This window comes from Sciurus carolinensis, chromosome 10 (genome assembly GCF_902686445.1).
Source record: "Sciurus carolinensis chromosome 10, mSciCar1.2, whole genome shotgun sequence".
Classification (NCBI taxonomy): Eukaryota; Metazoa; Chordata; class Mammalia; order Rodentia; family Sciuridae; genus Sciurus; species Sciurus carolinensis.
Genome location: NC_062222.1, coordinates 2,511,446 through 2,529,367, shown reverse-complemented (window position 1 = coordinate 2,529,367; position 17,922 = coordinate 2,511,446). Strand labels below are relative to the sequence as shown.

The window sequence follows — 17,922 nt, the reverse complement described above, 5'->3', positions numbered from 1 at the left end:
TTTGCCAAACAGGAATTTTAAAAGAATTCATTCAACACTGGTTGCAAAGGCTGGGGATATAGCTCAGTTGGTAGAGTGCCTGCCTCGCAAGCACAAGGCCCTGGGTTCAATCCCCAGCACCGCAAAAAAAAAAAAAAAAAAAAAAGTCAACACTGGTTGCAGGTTATTTAATGTAAATTAAATTATCATAGTAAAATATATATTTGATGGCTGTAACTGTTACTTCCTGCCTGACAGGTGCTCAGAGCCTTTTCTGGTTCATACACATGGATATATTCCTAGAGTTGGTCCTAAAATTATGAAAAGAATATCCCTGCTTTATCCATATGTATATATAACTTGAAAGTTTCATTACCATTAAACATTACAGCTTAAAAGCATTTTGGAATTTTCTGCTCTATTATAGATAAGATTATTAAACAATATTTTAAAATTTCCTTTGTTTCCATTTTATAAACAAATCTAAAACAAAGATTTCTTTGCTAAAAAAAAAAAACAAACAAAGATTCTGAAAACTATAAAAGAAAAAATTTAGGGTTATCAGATAGGTGTCAATTTATCACTATTCTGAAGCATATCAGAGTGCTTAAGGGAAGTCCTATGCAATTCAGATGACAGATGAATAATGGCTGATGGAGTTCAATCTTACTTGCTGGCCACAAAACTCAAGTTGCAAATTGTTCTCCATAAAAAGACATTGCTTTCCTCTGTGCTCTTAGAAATGGCTAGTAGAAATGCCTGGAGTTTAGTCCTGAATAAAAGGAACACGACCTGACTCCCTGTACCTGAGCAGTGTTGGTGATAGGTAGGCAAATTCCCAGATCATTCACAGTCAGCTGGAGAAAGAGAGTGCCAAAGGCCTGGGCGGATGTTTGCTGAATTCCAGGCAGCATATCCACCACCTCCTTTGTAGCCATATGAATGTCCTTGTGCAAGGCCATTCGCTGTTCATTCCAGTTGTCATAGGCAGCCTTATAATTCAGCCAGAACAGCACAGCTTTTGAGAATTAAGAGAAGACAGAAAGAAAATTTAGATCAGTACTGGAAAAGGTTTACTGTGGTAAGTAAACCTCAATAGTTGCAAAATCCTACTGAACAATAAAAATTACTCCCAGAAAACTACAGTTTTAAAATTAGAAAGGACCTAAGAGGATATGACAACAATTTTTCATCAACCAAAGTAGAAAGCCAATTGCATTTTAATGACAGTAGAAAGAAGAAAATTCAGGTCCACTCATTTGCTCTAGAATAGAATAGTGTCCTTTGTATCCTACCCCAGGAACTGGGTAGAATAACAGGTAGAAGCAGACGTGGTCTTGACCTCGTCTGTAGGGCTTACTGTTACCACTTTTAAATACTCACTAAAAACAGAGGTACATGATGCTGAGAATACACATTAAAAGAATTTAATTCAGAGAAAAAGGTCAAAGACAATTTAAGCTTGTTAACAAGAGATCTTAAGGAAATTCTTCACTTCATGGCACCATATGGAACTAGAAGTCTAAAAAGGTGATAACGGAGGGGCCAGAGGAGGAGGAAAAGGAAGAACTGTTCCACCGGCACCAAGAGTAGAAAAGACTTTAAGTGGCTGGTGAAATGAAAAATGAAAAACACACATGATTTATCAAAAGAGAATGTTATCCATAACACTATCAAAAGGGCAATTTCCCTACAAACATCTCGTCACCAGCCTAAGAAGGATACTACTGAATGAAATCTTACTTGGCTTCAAAAATAGCTCATTACCTGTAAAATACATTAAATGTATTTGCCCAATCCGCACTACTGAGAACTCTGTCTATTTAGCCTTCTTTCTCATTATTTGCTCTAAAGAAAATCAATACACTATTTCCTTAGACCCTGGTGCTCACATACATTTATTCATGTTCTCTTTTGGCAAATGTATGCTAGTTCTTACAATATGCCAGGGATTTGCTAAGCCCTGGGATTCAAAGGCACCTAAGAGCAGCTTTTCTTCCTTGGTTGCCCTGGTAGACTCCTGCCGAAGAACTTGTTTCTGCTCTAAGCATCACAGGGAAGACTCCCTCACACCCTAGGACACGCCATCTCTAGTTACACTTGTGTCCACTTTGGTCTCCTTCCATTGGACGAGGTTCCTTGAGGGCAGGGATCCTCTTGTCCATTTTGTATTCTCCAAGACCATACACAATAAATTGTGTATAGAATAAATACAGTGCCAAAACATAAATGAGTGGATGAGTTATCTATAATAAAAATTTTAGTATTAAATTTCAGAATCATTCACTTCTATTTTTCCATATAGAAAGCAAAAATAACTTTAAAATATAAAATAACATAAAACACTAAAGTAAATAGGCAAGAAGTTATTTGTATGTTCACCTTTCAGATTTATGAGTCGTTTAGCTGTTGAGCACTCACATTGGTAAATCACAGATCATTTTTATTGTGCATTATCAAATTATTTCTATGATAGCAATCACTGGCTCAATCTCACCTCTATCAAAGGCCACAGGTTGGGCATACACAATTGGTCTATTTAAGGTAATAAGCACAGCTTCTCTATCTGAAGAACCACTGATTTCTTCTCGAAGGGCATTCCTTAATCCAATTCTAGTTTTAAAATAGGCAACTTGATGAAAATCAGAACCAGCTTCCTCATAAACCTAAAACAAATTTTAAAGCTCAATAAAATCAAATAATTGAAAATGTTTTAATAAAACTAAACATCATTAATGATATTATGCCCCAAAAGAACTATAGTATATTTTCCTCAATTTCATCAATGATATATTCCCTATATTTGGTACCATGAATGTTTTGAAATTAATACACAGCATGAATAGCCATAGAGGAGGTAATTAGGCTGGGAGTGTGGCTCAGTGGTAGAGCACCTGAAAAGCATGCTGAGGCCTGGGTTGGCACTGGGAGGAAAAAGGAAAAAGTAAAGATAAAGTCATGAAGTTCCTACAAAAACTAGGATGAGGTTCACACTCAGAATGGCATATACTAAATGTTTCAAAATAATTAAACACACTCTCTCCCAAAACATGTTTCGATTTGAAAAATTAATGTTTTTCTAGAGACAAAACTTTTGTTCATTTTTTCCCCATATAATCTTCAAAGTAGTCATTTGATTTTCAAACTGTGACTCGCATTTTTTAAATTGGTTCTTCAAATCAAAGAGGGAAAAAATAGTTAAAATGGACATAATTTTCAGCAAAAGGAAAACAAAAAAAAAAAATTCCCAATAAGCAGCAAAACTTAATTCCTATCAAATACAAAATCTGAGTAACTGATACCTTTTTTAAATAATTTACATATCCAACATTACTATATGTAAAAATATCCTCTGGGTAAATTATAAGCTTGCAACATTGTAGGTACTGACTAATGTTAGAACATTGAAATAAAAAATAATGTTTAACAAACTTAAAAAAAAAGACAAATATTTATGAAGATACTAGAATTCAGTTTCATGTGACTACACAGCAATATGCTTTCCACAATACTTGATGAAATGCAAGAGTAAAATTGTAAAAGTCTTTAAAATAAGTTTTTAAAGTTTTAAAAAATAAAAAAGTCATTAGAATTTACAATCAAAAATTGTAGGGAATTATTATAAATATCTTTGTAAATACAATCCTACACAAATTAAAGTAGTCCCAATTGATATGCAAAATTCAGAGGTCACAGTTTTTTAATACCAATAATATATTCCATACACACCTGATGTTTAACAATTTGTCCTAATGCCAGATTTAAATCCACTTGGCATTTACCAAATAATTTCAGATAGCTACTACTTCCTGGTGAAGCTTTGGTTTGAAGTCGGTTAGATAGTTCCAGTTCAATCAATCCAGTTTCAAACCTCACAGCTCTCATTGATGGAGTTGTGGCTGTTACTTGAATACCCTAGCAGATTACATGTAATGGGGGAGAAGGGGAGAAGAATCTTAAATCAATAATATAGGCTCACTCAAATGCAGTCTTTCAATATCTGATAAATAAAACAGTGGTGTTCTAAAAAATGTACAGGACATGGCTAAGGAGCTGATAAACTCAGCAACATTCTTTCATTTCTCAAGTCAGTGGAATTTTTTGGGTTATTAAATTTCATTTGAGCATTTTCTATTTTAAATTGAGTGTTCATTAACAAATGAATAAATTAAAATTAAATAACTACTTGGTAAGGATAATTTTTAAGAATACAAATATTTTAACTGTTGAAAATATTAACATTTCAACTCAAGTCATGTTTTTTGTTTTTTTTTTTTTTCTTTTCCATGTGGGGGACTGAACCCTCGATCTCATACATGGTAGGAGTGCACTCTACCATTCTACCCTGTACCTAAAATATTAATTGAATAGGTACACAGAACATTTCATGCAGAATAAATCATAACCTCAGTAACTAGAAAAATCAAATATTTATCAGAAGAGGGTAATTAAATTTGTTACAACTGTATAACATATAATACAGGTGTTCAAGAAGATATAAGTTGATCTAAAAATTCTGTTATGGATAGATTCCCAAAGTTTTAAAAAAATACATAAATATGTACATATATAGAAATACTAATAAATGGACTGGGGATGTAGTCCAGTGTAGAATGCTTGCTTGCCAGGTGTAAGGTCCTGAATTCAATCCCTAGTACTGCAAAAAACAGAACAAAAAAACCAGTAGAAAAAAAAAGAAGAAATCCTAAAGAATATTCAAACAATTACTAAACCTTCTTTCTGAGTTAATATGGTTATTATTATTATAATATGGTTTATTTTATTTTCAATTTGGTAATTTAAGTATTAAATAAATTTTTGTGTAAAGCACATATTGAGTAATAAAACACTTCTACAAGTACCATTATAATTTAAATGTTACCTTAAACTGCAAGTTCAGAGAATAGAGGAGAATTTTAGGCTTATCTCCATCTGCTGTTCCATCATGTTCATTCCAGAGAGGAATAGGCTGCTCCCCACCTAAGAGAGGTTAAACAACTGAAGGTCTGGAGTAATTTTATTTACAAGGAGAAAATCCACCTGTATCCTGGAAGGACATGTAGACAGGACAAGTGGTCTGCATGCCCAGTGCTGCCTATGGGTTGCCCCTGCCTCCTTTGAAATATTCCATTACATTTACAACTCCCTGGATATCTTGTCTTCTTTTTTTCTCTTCTACCTGTAAGCAGGTATTCTCTCCACCTCCTACCTCGGCTTCATCCATGACCACCTCCTCCTCCAGCTGGCTACCGAATACCCCTTCCCTTCTCATCTCCGCCTTCCTCCAAAACCAAAGGTGCTCTGACGTCCAGGGTTGGGATCACCACGTCTCACTCCCCACCTTCATTCACACATGGCTTCCCCTGCTGCCACAAGGTTGGGAAATTCTGCACACCCTCACTTTAGTGGATGGTGTTTACTTTGTACTGCTTTCTTGAAACATTAAGTCACTAGGCTCAGCTTCCCAATGAATCCTAAACTATGGACCACCTTGCTCACTGTTCCCTGAGCTCCCTTTTCTACAAGGATCTTGGCAATGCACTCCTATCTGCTCTTATCATTTCCTGCCTTCTCAACCTAGCAGACATCTCCATCAACCTGACACCTTAGGGAGGGAGGGAATCTGAGTGTGCCATGTGCCGGGTGCTCTTCTCAGTCCCTTGTCACATATCAGCTCATTCAAAGCCTCCCTGGTGCATTCTTTCTTACATGGCATGTATCAAAAAACACACACTTCTGTTAGGGAGGTTTTTTTACTGGTTTCTATGTGTCACTTCACCAACTGGACTAAGTTCCATAGGACAATAACTGAGAGGGCCCTTAGTCTTTTCCTAAATGCATTAGACACCAGGGCTGTTTGGTGATCCAACCCTCCACTTTCCATCTTTTCTCCAACACTCCTCACAACTAGTGGAATGTCTTCAGAATTTTCTTCATACTCCCACAATTCTTTTCTCAAGTCAGCAAATAAATACACCTTTCTCTCCCAGTTTCTTGCAATTTTTTCCTCACATTCTCCATTTGTTTTAAAATGCACTCAACTATCAAAAGTAAAACATACTCAAGCCTCAGTTCAAAGCATTCCTACACCAGGAGGGCCCCGATGTAGTTCCATGAACTGTTCTCTCCCCTTCACGCCTGTTTATATTTAACTCTCTCGTTCATTTGCACTTTGTATTAGTATATGTAAAAATATCTAATCTCCCCAATGAAAGCACAAGTTCCCTAAGCCTGCTAAATGTATTATCCACGTATGCTTGTAACTTCCTCATCATCTTTCTTGGGGCCATAAGTGTTTCAAGTTCTGAGTAAATGACTATTGAATGATTTATTTATTTATTTATTTATCTCTCTTATATGTAATTTGTAAAGATAATTTATACAGGGACAATTTCTACTTGGACTTATAGAAGGAATTATGTCATAGAAAAATATTACACAGAATGTATCTACATTTTGAGAATTTTTAAGAAGACTGCTACTAAACATTGTTTAATAAGACAGACAATACCAGGCAGGAAAGTCCTCAGCTTCTCCCATGGCCCTGCAGGCAGCGCCTGCTCAGGTGATGTAATCATGAGGTGCAGCAAACACACCACATGTGATCAAACAACCATGGGGCTTACTTTGAAAACAGGTTGTCTTTTCTGTTGGCTCAATGAAATAAAGAATAATTGGTACTTTTCGGGAGTAGTAAGAATAAAAATCCAAAGAAATTCTGCTTTCACAATCAACTGACGGATCGAATTTTGCTCCTGTTCTGTCAATTAAGTTTTATTTGAAAACTGCACCTACACTATAGGATACTAGATCATCTTACCAGAAACTTTTTGTATTACTTCATTGACTTCCTTCATGAACACTTTCTGTACAAACACCAAGTGGTTCAGAAGATCAGTTGTGAGATTATGTTCAAAGGAACCAACCTGCCAAATAGAACCAGGGCATCAGACTAACAATAGATCAACACCACCATCTTAGTCTACACCTTTCCTTAAAACATCATCCAAATCTCAGAAGAAAAGAGATGACTGGAATACATACTATTTGAGATCAATATACTTAAGACAGATTTAAAATAGAAACCCTAATCTTTACTGGCCTGACAGATATGGGCCATTCTCAAATGTTTGTTTTAAAACCAGTAATTAAGTTGTGAGAAATATTTTGAAAACAAATAATAATATCTTAAATATATAACCTATTAATTTCAAAATTAAAATTTTACCTAGAGTAAAATTTATTTTTAATGATCACCTCTGTGATCTTAGAACCAGAGACAAGCATCATTGTAAGTAAATTTACTTATTTTATACAATTATGTATTGACCACCTATTTTATGTACCACATTAAATGATAAGGATACAACAATGAAAATTCTGTGTCTGAGGATTATGCTTAGTGAATTAACATATTGGAGATACCTAATTAAGTTGTGTCCTACTTAGTACAAGGCATTATACTTCAGGCAGGAATTAACTAATTAACAGATTAAATAGAAAGTAGCCCCTAATTAAAGTTGAGTGTTATAGGAAAGATAGTTTTAAACATGATGAAGAAAAATGCTTCATTTGCCATTTTGTTAGGCTTCCTATTTTGATCAAAAATTAAAAAAGAAAAAGAGACGTGGCAGTTTTAAGTGAGGAATTATAGAAAGCTTAATCCTAACGTTTATTTTTCCTTTTTATTTTGTATAGAATAGTACAAACAGGGTAGAGGTGATTTTCTGGTTTATTTTAGGCCGTAACAAAATTTGGTTTTAAAAGGGATACAACTTTAGATTCTTTGAAATATCTGAAAATAAACTGTATTTTTACTAAATTTGGGATGCTTTTCTGCCTAAATTACAAATTTTATTCCTTTTTAATATCTAATATTAATAAGGAATCATGCAACACATTGCATTAGATTTGCTTTATTTCCCTTCAAATGCAGCATTAATAATGGTATTGGTAAATAGAGTTTGGGGCACTTTTATTCAGTGTAGAAAACGCAAATGAAATATACTTTAAAATCTTTTAAGTAAAACTTTTGTTAGAAACTTGGGCACTTTTTTGTATACTCATTTTTCACAAACAGAAATGCCAGCTTATGAGCTAATAAGGCAAATAGGATCTAAAGAAGGCTAAGTGGAACTTAAGTATGCCCCCTGCAACTTTCTATTTCTATTAAAGAACTCAAAAGAGCTTTCATAGAGATGCTTCAGATCCCAGAGATAAGAATTTATAAGATGTATAGTAAACTGCTCTTTGTTAAGGTTGTTACTGCTTCTGCCAAAGTGACATGGTAGGCATGGTAGGGTGAGAGCACAGAGTGCTGGGGGACCACCAGGCTTGGCTCCTGCCTTCTCACTTGATAGCTGGGAGACTTAGGAAAGGTGTGTATCCTCTTGGTTTCAATCTTTTACTCTATAAGTTAGAATACCAATGAAATCTCAACTCTCAGGGGCTAAGACAAGTAGACTCTAAAAAAGGTACATCAGACTTAAATGTGTCCCTATCACTAATATTTCTTTCAAAGAACCCAAAGAGCTTTCTTAACAGAATTTCAAATCAGATGAAAGACATGTCCAAGTGCTTCTTAAACTTTTGACCGTACAAAAGCAAAAATGATGATGATGATGATGATGATGATGAAGAAGAAGAAGAAGAAGAAATCAGGTACCCATCTTTCATATGAGTTTAGTAAATCTTTCATTCTCTAGGACTCTATCACTAATAATTATGTATATTTATATGAAACATGTAACCTCATTAAGGTTCAGTTTCCTCATTTCAAAATTAGAACAAATGTATCTACCTTAGAGGGTTGAGTTTAGGACTACAGATGTCGATACATAAAAACCTCTGGAATACTAGCTGCTATTTGCCTTCAGGAAGCAAATACACTGTGAAAATAATGCCAAGATGGACATTAAACTCAATGTAAGAAATGTAAAATTCAAAGATGACTAGTACATTTTAAAAAGCATGTTTCAATTAAACTATAGGGGAAGAGAAAGAGACAAGAGACAGGCAGCCACACCCCTACCCTTGATTCCATAGAGAAGTCTGCTATAGGAACAAATGATTTCATGCTTAAACTTAAAAGTTTGTAACAAAGGTTTGGATAAAAACATATTTTGGCACACCTCAATCTGGAAGACTTGTAAATTAAAAGAATAAGAAAATCTAAAAATAAACGTACTTCTGCCACACAACGTAGGTAATTTCCCTGGAGGTAGTAGCCCTGCTTAGAAGGCAGCTCGTCGATACTCCACACCTGATCAGAGCAGCTGTCATGCTCTTCCATGATGTATTTCCCTGACATAGTAACAGGAGGAAGGTTAAGACTGGCAGAAGGAGGAATGGTTGACATATCTGTGGCCGAAACTTTTGAAGTAAAACGCAATCTGTGATTTGGCAGCTCAAATGTAAACCTTGTCTGTGCACCTGCAAGAAACAAAAGAAGTTCTTGTTTGTGTAGGTGCTCACTGGTGCACCCATTCTTCACTTCTGCAAGAGCAATGTCCAAGAAAAATAATGAACCTTTCACAATATGCCTTGAAATACATGAAAGGATACTTTAAGTTTGCTCATAAAATACTCCCTTATCTTTAAACATACATACGGTTTCTACAAAGAGTCAGTCAGCAAGTAATATTAAGCCATGAAGATTAGGCCTTCTAGTTGTCCAACATGGTATCAGATGCCAGAAAAACAGTTAAACAAATGTTCTTTATATCAGAGAAGGCAGAACAGAAAAAATGTGCCCTTATCATGGAGAAGTTATAATGAGAGAAACTAGTCCAAGTTAAAAACCAAAAAAAAAAAAAAAATAATTCCACACCTACACAGTGCTTCATTCATAGAGAACAGTTAGCAGCTGACAGTTTGTCACCTAATCCTAAGTAAGTGTGGAAAGTAGTGAAAACTGTCAAAATCAAATTAGTTAAACAGAACTCAGTGAAAACATTCATAAGTACAAACACATTTATTTTTTACCTTAAGAAATAAGGATATGTTATGAGTTTTCATTTACGATTGCCTTAAGCCTTAAATCAACTGTCTGGCACGAGGTTGGTAAGTAAATACAGAAATATTACTTCTACTATCATTCAGCCTGTATGTCCCCAACTGTCCTGGAGGCCTATAAGGGCAGCGGAAGCCTATCACAATTGAGAACTGCCACTGCCCACTCCATGTATGACATGTTTACACAAGTGCATTCCTGTAGACCAGCACAACCTAAGGGCATGCTTTCCACTGTCCCAGTAGAACATCACCATGTGACCCATTTTATCCACACAGACACCTTGTTATCTATTCCTAGTGCTCTGAACACACCACTACATCCACAGGCCAGATCCACTATATCCACTGCCCATGCAACCATCTGTTTTTGTTTTGTTTTTTTTTTGTACCAGGGATTGAACTCAGGAGCACTTAACCACTGAGCCACATCCCCAGCCCTTTTATTTTTTTATTTAGAGACAGGGCCTCACTGAGTTGCTTAGGGTCTCACTAAATTGCTGAAGCTTGAAACTTGTGATCCTCCTGTCTCAGCCTCCTGAGCCACTGGGATTATATGCATATGCCTCTGCACCCAGCCCACACAATAATTATTACATGTGGCAAGAGCCTTAAGTAGGAAAGTGCTCACACACCCAGGGTAGCACCTGAGAAGGCCCTGACCTCCTCCTGCTCACCCCTGCAGCCAGGTGGACTCCTGACTCTCACCTGCCAGCTGCAAGAGGGGGTACTATCCACACCATCTCTATGTGAGCACCCTTAGATGAAGACCTGGGACCTGAAGTACCCCAGGCTGCAGCCACTACTCACCCACCACCAGTGCAAGTACTCTGCCTCTGCTTTTGCCCTCTGGCTTCATCTCAAAAGAATCTGGTGGAGTTCTTACCTGCCTGGATATTTGACAATATGACACTATGCTTTCAAAATATTTCCATTTTCCTAGTTGCAAACTGCCTGTCTGGTTTCTGACTTGCTGTTTTATTTCATGGGTGATTCGAATAAATGATGAAAACAAGTCTGACTTCAGGTACCAATGGCCTTCACTATTTGAAACCTAAGACTTCTGACTCTGCCAAACCTGGATACTCACTTTTCAGTCTTCTGTTTCTGAAAATATGAAGTTCTTTTGGTTTCAGAAAAATCACTCTTAATAACCAGAACTTGAAATGCCAGGGGTAGGAATGCACATACTTATCTCAATATGTGTGCTCACATGTGTATGTATCAGTGCTTTAAAAAATAATCTATTATGTTAACAGAATAAAGAAAACATTTTCACTTCAATAGATAAGTATCTGATAAAATTCACCAATTATTCTTCAGAGACACACAGTTCACTAGAAAAAAAAGCACATTTTCTTAACCTGACAGAGCATACCTAGCAAACATGCACAGCAAATATTAACTCATTGGTGAAATGCTGATTCCTCAAACAACAAAAGTAAGACAAGGCAAACACAGTAAGGCAAGAAAAGGAAATAAAAGGCATAAAGACACAGGAGATCAATGCAGTATATCACCAGCAAATAGTACCTCTGCTTAACAGAAAGCTCTTATCATTTTTTTCCTGACTAAAAAACATCATTAATAAAATCCAAGTGCTGTGGCCCAATCTTTTGACATTTTTACATAACATTTATAACACCAAACTTCCCTTTCTGTCAAGATATTATTACCAATTTCTCAAAACTTCATAAATTTTCAGAGGCTAAACTGAGAATTCAGCGTTACCTGTCATTCCGTGACTTCTCATTCTTCCCATCTTGTACTCTGCTTTCAGAGATGGTAACAGTGCTGCTCCGATAGCAATGCCATCTAACATGGCACTGAATTTAAGAACAATAGGCTTCTTCTCTAAGCCTTCTGGGAGCTGAGGAAATTCATTTGTCTCAACAGGAGTTTGATTAACACTTGTTGGGGTTTTTTCAGAGGGCAGCGGAGTTGCAATATCTTCTTTCATAGGTTGTGGGCTACAAACCAAGAAGAAAATAATTTTTCAAAAACCACAACAGCTATTTTATTGTATGAAATAATTGGAATTCTTAGTGAAAAACAGCCCTTGAACAACAATGATCTAGAAAAGCAGAAAAAAGGCAATAACATTAGTGACTCTTGCAATACTGTACTTCTGAGGTGATTCATATCATTAACACAAAACTGGAATTTAAACACAAGATTTCTGAGTCTAAATTCTATGACTTACCCATTTGCACTCTACTATTAAATGCAATACTATTAACACCGCTGTCACTACTGTTGCTACCATCTGAAAACACCACCAACAATAACCAATTATTTGAGTGCCAGATATTGCTCTTAGAGTTTTGTGAGTCTTATCTTATAAAATCCTTTGAGCAGATACTATTATCTCTACCTTGCAAATAAGAAAGCAGAACTAGAAGTGGTGAAGCTAGGATTTGAACCCAATCAGTGTAACTCCAGACACTGACTTTTTAACTACTATACATCATAATAAGGAAAAATCACTTTGAGTATTTTAAAACTAAAATACATGAACACATTCTGGATTCCATGTTCCATTCACAGAAATGTATTTAAATTCTTACTATATTGTGAACGTCAGCTGTAATTTACTACTACATTGAGAATTAAAGATTGAGAGAAAACTGGGGAGAAAAAATCATTGCTTAAGGACACCATGAAAAGACACACTAATGTCTTCCCTCTTCACAGGATGGAGAAGTGACATTGTAAAACATGTTCTCTTTGTTTTACAAATATTTCTATTAGTTACAACTTTTGGAGACCAAGAATAAGGTTTGGCAATGCAGGTGCCATAAACACAAGGTACAGGCATAGGGAATGAAGTTAATGCGTAAAGGTCTGATTTGCTGTCCTTTAAAATATTTTTGTGGCATTAAATGCAGTCTTGAATAATTAATGTAAAGGACAATAATATCATGTATGATAATATAAAGGACAATTTCATGTCATGAACAGTGTAAAATCATAAATGACCAGTACAATTTGTTAAATTTTAGTGAATCCAAAGCAAACAAGGATTGGTGGTCCTAGGATCCAACAGTTTGCATTGTGTTAGTACCTTCCGGATGCTCTCTCCAGCTGCATTATGCAACATGGAACATCAGCACCTGCATTTCTGACACAGATGACATCCAATATGATTCTCCCATGATCACGTCTTACTGCTCTCCACCTGCCTCACTGTTCAGATGTCAATACTTACAAGTACCATCTTCTTCTCAAAATTCTGTTAACAGGCAAAGAAACCCTAAGGTATGGCACAGAATCACTGAATGGGAACAGTGGGGTCACTCACACTGTAGAAGGCTGTCTGATGAGGTCTGAGATTTGTTTGGAGAGCTGGTGAGAACTTCGAACCATCATGCTGTGCAAGGTCGCAGGGTGCTGAGGAATGTTGATGCTGATGGCACCTACTTTGAACACAGCTGCATTGTTTGTCTTCAGCCCCCTCTGGGCACTGTAAAGGGCCTGGGACTTGGCAATACTACATTTCACTACAGTTCTACCAACAGAGGAGGAGGACCATTAAATACAGCCATACAAAGAGAAATTCTGAAGATAAATTCAGAGTATTCAATGAGCTAAATAAGATTTTTCATATAGTAAATTGTATACAGATGAAATGTTTTCCAAAAATATTAAAAACATTTATTCCACATTGCACTGAACAGCATATAACTTCTCTAATAGAAATTTCTAGAAAAAAAAGTATGTGCTCACATGTACGAAAAAGCACGAACAGACACATCATTACATACATGTGCACATAAAATTCCATTTGACTTCTGTTCCCATTCAGAACTACCTTTTCCTCTCCAACTTAAAAGATTTGTACAACCACTAACAAGAGACATGCTGAAAATATAAAGAAAAGGAATATTATGCTTCTTAAAATCTAATCAGAGTCAAAGATATCACTCTTAACCATCACTTACTATGTTAAAAGAAACTAAAGGTCGGCTAGGCACTTTAAAAGTCCTACTGCCTGAACTCATGCAGTAAAAGCAAAATGGAAAAAGCTCCCTGTCCTCGTGGTTGTTGCAGGTGAGGCTCACTGTGGACCTGGTGGAGCATGGGAAGTGGACTAGTGCTGTTGAGGTATTCTTTAACTAGTCTTCCTGGACACTTGCGTGAATTCTCAAGCATGTATCAGGAGCACCCATCATGCCACATGCTTTGATGGTCTCCATGTTAGATTCTAACCACTTCTTTCTTGCATAAAAGTCCCATTTACACTGTGTTATGTCGCCTTGTTAGGTAACAACTCTCTTCAAGAATCATAATTATCAAATTGATAACTCACAGTGGCAACCTATAAACTATCTAATTCCTCAGTCCAGGTCTCCCACATTCTTTCCAGGAACACTTTGACAAGAGTATCCTCTCCGTGTCTGGTTCAGTTTGGTGGGTGTAGACCATCGTGTTGTTCAACCCTAAGAAATGCCGATCTATACCAATAAAGCATCCTAATTCTTAACTGGGAATAGCAGCCTTGCTCAGCACAAATTAGATTTTCTATCAGCTCTTTGCCACTCAGTGAAAATATAAATTGAAAACAAACAGAAAATGCAAGCTACATTTCTTCCTTACTTTCCACATCTATCTCACTGTTTCCCTTTATAACCTGTGGAAGGTTCCCAAAATATCACTTTTAATTATACAAGAGCATATGCAATACTGCACTTTCAATTATTCACCAAATGTCAGAATGTAAGCAAATGGGGCTGAGCTCTCCTATTGGAGACCCTATGGAAGTATTTCCAGGGGAGATTTTGATGCTAAGGATTAAGGACTTCAGGGCTCTGCCTTGCCCAATACTAGAGGAGCCCATTCATTGTGCAGTTTATATTAATGATATCCACTACTCCAAGAGGCATTCCATGGAGTTGGACAACATGATGGTACCACATCATCATAACCATTACCTCTAGTCCCGCCCCCCACCCACCTGGTCGGTACCAAACTTCAGAGACAAGGAGAGGGAGGAGACTTGTTTGTGCAACTTGGCCTACACTGCCTCCCCTGGGTCAAGATTGCTTGAAAAATCTCTGTAATGGGGATGGGGAGTGTAGAGATCACATACTATTGATTCAACTACTAAAAATCATTGGAATTTTTTTTCCATTGAGCAATTGCACCTTGTATGTTTCTCTTTCTAAAAGGAAAGGGGGGTGGCTTATGAGAGATGTCAAGACAAAGATCCCAACTTTATTCTCTTCACTGTGGCATCTCTGGAGCCTACACTAGTTTCTAGCACACAGTATATAAAGTAATAAATAATTGATGAGTAGATGTGACCTTGATCCAGTGAAAGCATTTTCTCTAAAATCAGTATTCATGTATTTTATTATATATTCAGAGAACTCAGTGAATAAAAGGAAATAAAAAATAAATCTCTAGCTACTATGACTTTGGAATTAAAAGTGACAAATGTTTAAATATTTAAACACATTTAAATGCTATTTAAATATTTAAAGTAGCTCACTACCACAAAGTACCAGATATATAATGGGTCAAACTGAGTCACTCAAAATATAAAAGCACATACAATAAAGCCATAGATAAAATCTGTAAATAGGACAATAAACTACATATCTTAAAAACAAATTAAAAATTTGAAATGTACAGATTCTTTCTTATTAGTGTTTTAATAACAATTTTTAATTAGTGAAAACTCTTTTGCAAAGTGAAATTTTTTATCTTATAATATCAAACATTAAGAAATATTTGCAATAATATAAATTTTAACAGTAACATGCCTAAAAAAAAACATAAGCAACACACAATTACAATGTTACAAACTACTGGCAACAATAAAACAAGGTAGGAATTACCCAACAGGTAGCCCTTACCTGTGTTTTCCTTAAACATTAGTAAGCTTTACTGTATTCAAGTGTCTACGTTAAAGGTGTGGAACAAGAACTATATATATTCACAGCCATGAAGGTAATTTAGACACTTATCTTTAAAACTATGATTCTACATCAATAACAAAGCCATGAAAAAGAATATGACGTACAGAAACTCTTGTTTGGCTGTGCTTGTAGGAGATGTAGGAAAATCCTCCAGTCTACAGATGAAGATTCAAGAGAAAGCAGGAAAACAAAAGGGAAGCAAATAAACATTCATATGAATTAGTTATAACATGTCAATCACCTGGAAAATGTTTCTGACTTCCCACTCATAAAATTTTCCTTCAAAGTATTTTTTAAACTACTTTTTCAATTCATTTCTTTCATTACAACTGGAAATGAAATATTCACAACTCAACAACAAGAATGGCAATGACGAATGAATAATTTATTTTTCAAATAAAACAGTTCAGTGAGCTTTACTTAGGGGCGGGGTAAGAAATATCAACTTTGTTTTAACATTTTTTTTAAAAATTTGTTTTATAAATACAAGCTTTGCAAGCTGAGAGATCATTCGAAGCCCTTCCCTTAAGCAATACCACAGAGAAAAAATCCAAGAGGATAGCACACACATGACACATGGGACATCTAAAGAAACTCAGTTTACTTTCTGAGCAAGTTAAAGCAACCATGGTCCTTCAAATTTAGAGTCTATCAGGAGATCAGGGACTCTAACCTCTGTGACTTTCTACACAAGCATTAGGATTTGGGAGAAGAGTAGCTATAGGCATCTCTTCAGACTAAATATATGATTTTAAATATTTTGATCTTTCTGAACTTCAACTTTTTGTTCTATAAGATGGGGATAAAACCAGTCAGTTCACAGCATTGCAGGGAAGACTAAATAACTGATGTGAGGTTCCTGGTCCACTTCTTGATATTTTAGCTGTTAGATAATAACACCTCCCCCCATGCTGAGTAAATAGAAAAAGATCTCATCTCTCACAACCCTAGAATTCCCTAGTCTTTCTTTTAGAAGACTGCTTAGGAAAGGTGATCTGGACCCTAACGTGGCTATAATGATTCTAGTTTATAGGTTCAAACTAGTCCAGCAAGACTTAAACTTGAGATGGTCTCCTAAAAGAAATGGGCTCAAACCAAAACTCAAGGCAGAAAGTCACGACCCACTTATAAACATCCACTTCAGAAAACATTCCCAAGATGGATACCACATATGTAGATTTTAAGTGTCATGACTAGCTCTGTAACCCATCATTCTTCTTAGTTCATCTATGACTAATTTTTATAGTACAGAACCAAAGCTTCCATTTAGTCATCAACTAGAATGATGGTGAAACTACAGGACAACAGTCAGCAGCTGTGACAGCAAGAAAGAGCAAATGCTCGAAATCTGACCTCAGTTATCAAAACACTTTGTAGTCACCACACAAAATTGCTCCACTGAAAGTAAATTATGAATGAAGGTACATACTACCAAGGATACGAAAAAGTCAAATGGCTAAATGTACTGATCACAGATTGGCAGTCTGAATATCCTGTATAAAGGTAATCATCAACAGGGCAATTCTGAACAGATCCAAGAAGAGAACTTAAAGGCAAAAGGTTAAGAACAGAGTAAAAATAAAAGCACATGAAGCCAGGCACAGTGGCTCATACCTGTGATCCCAGCTGCTCAAGAGACTGAGGCAGGAGGATCTCAAATTCAAAGCCAGCCTCAGCAACTTAGCAAGGCCCTAAGCAACTTAGTGAGAGCCTGTCTCAAACTAAAAAAGAAAAAGATCTGAGGATGTGACTCAGTTGTTAAGCACCCCTGGGTTCATGACGCAGTACCCTCCCTGCCCAAGCACATTATATAGTCTTATCTGTAAACGGCTACCTATACTATTACAAGGATTTCAAAAGCTTTTTGGTTAAATTCATTAAATGCAAAAATGACAAGAAAAAGTTTTAAAATCCAGTGTGAATGAGTAATGACTACTTAATATAAAATTAAGATAACCTATATTCTTTGCCTATAATTTTGTTTTAATTAACTATTTAAATTACATGAACC

The 17,922-nt window shown here is 36.0% G+C and overlaps 1 protein-coding gene across 1 annotated transcript in view; it reads right to left on the bottom strand.

Annotated features, from left to right (window-relative positions):
- Nucleotides 1–17,922, bottom strand: part of Bltp1 (bridge-like lipid transfer protein family member 1) — a 191,499-nt gene that overhangs the window by 52,303 nt on the left and 121,274 nt on the right. Inside the window, 9 exon segments of the mRNA XM_047567624.1 lie at nucleotides 786–997; nucleotides 2,477–2,645; nucleotides 3,709–3,894; nucleotides 4,862–4,959; nucleotides 6,800–6,905; nucleotides 9,167–9,411; nucleotides 11,722–11,960; nucleotides 13,292–13,498; nucleotides 16,016–16,066. Coding sequence (XP_047423580.1) covers nucleotides 786–997; nucleotides 2,477–2,645; nucleotides 3,709–3,894; nucleotides 4,862–4,959; nucleotides 6,800–6,905; nucleotides 9,167–9,411; nucleotides 11,722–11,960; nucleotides 13,292–13,498; nucleotides 16,016–16,066 — 1,513 coding nt within the window.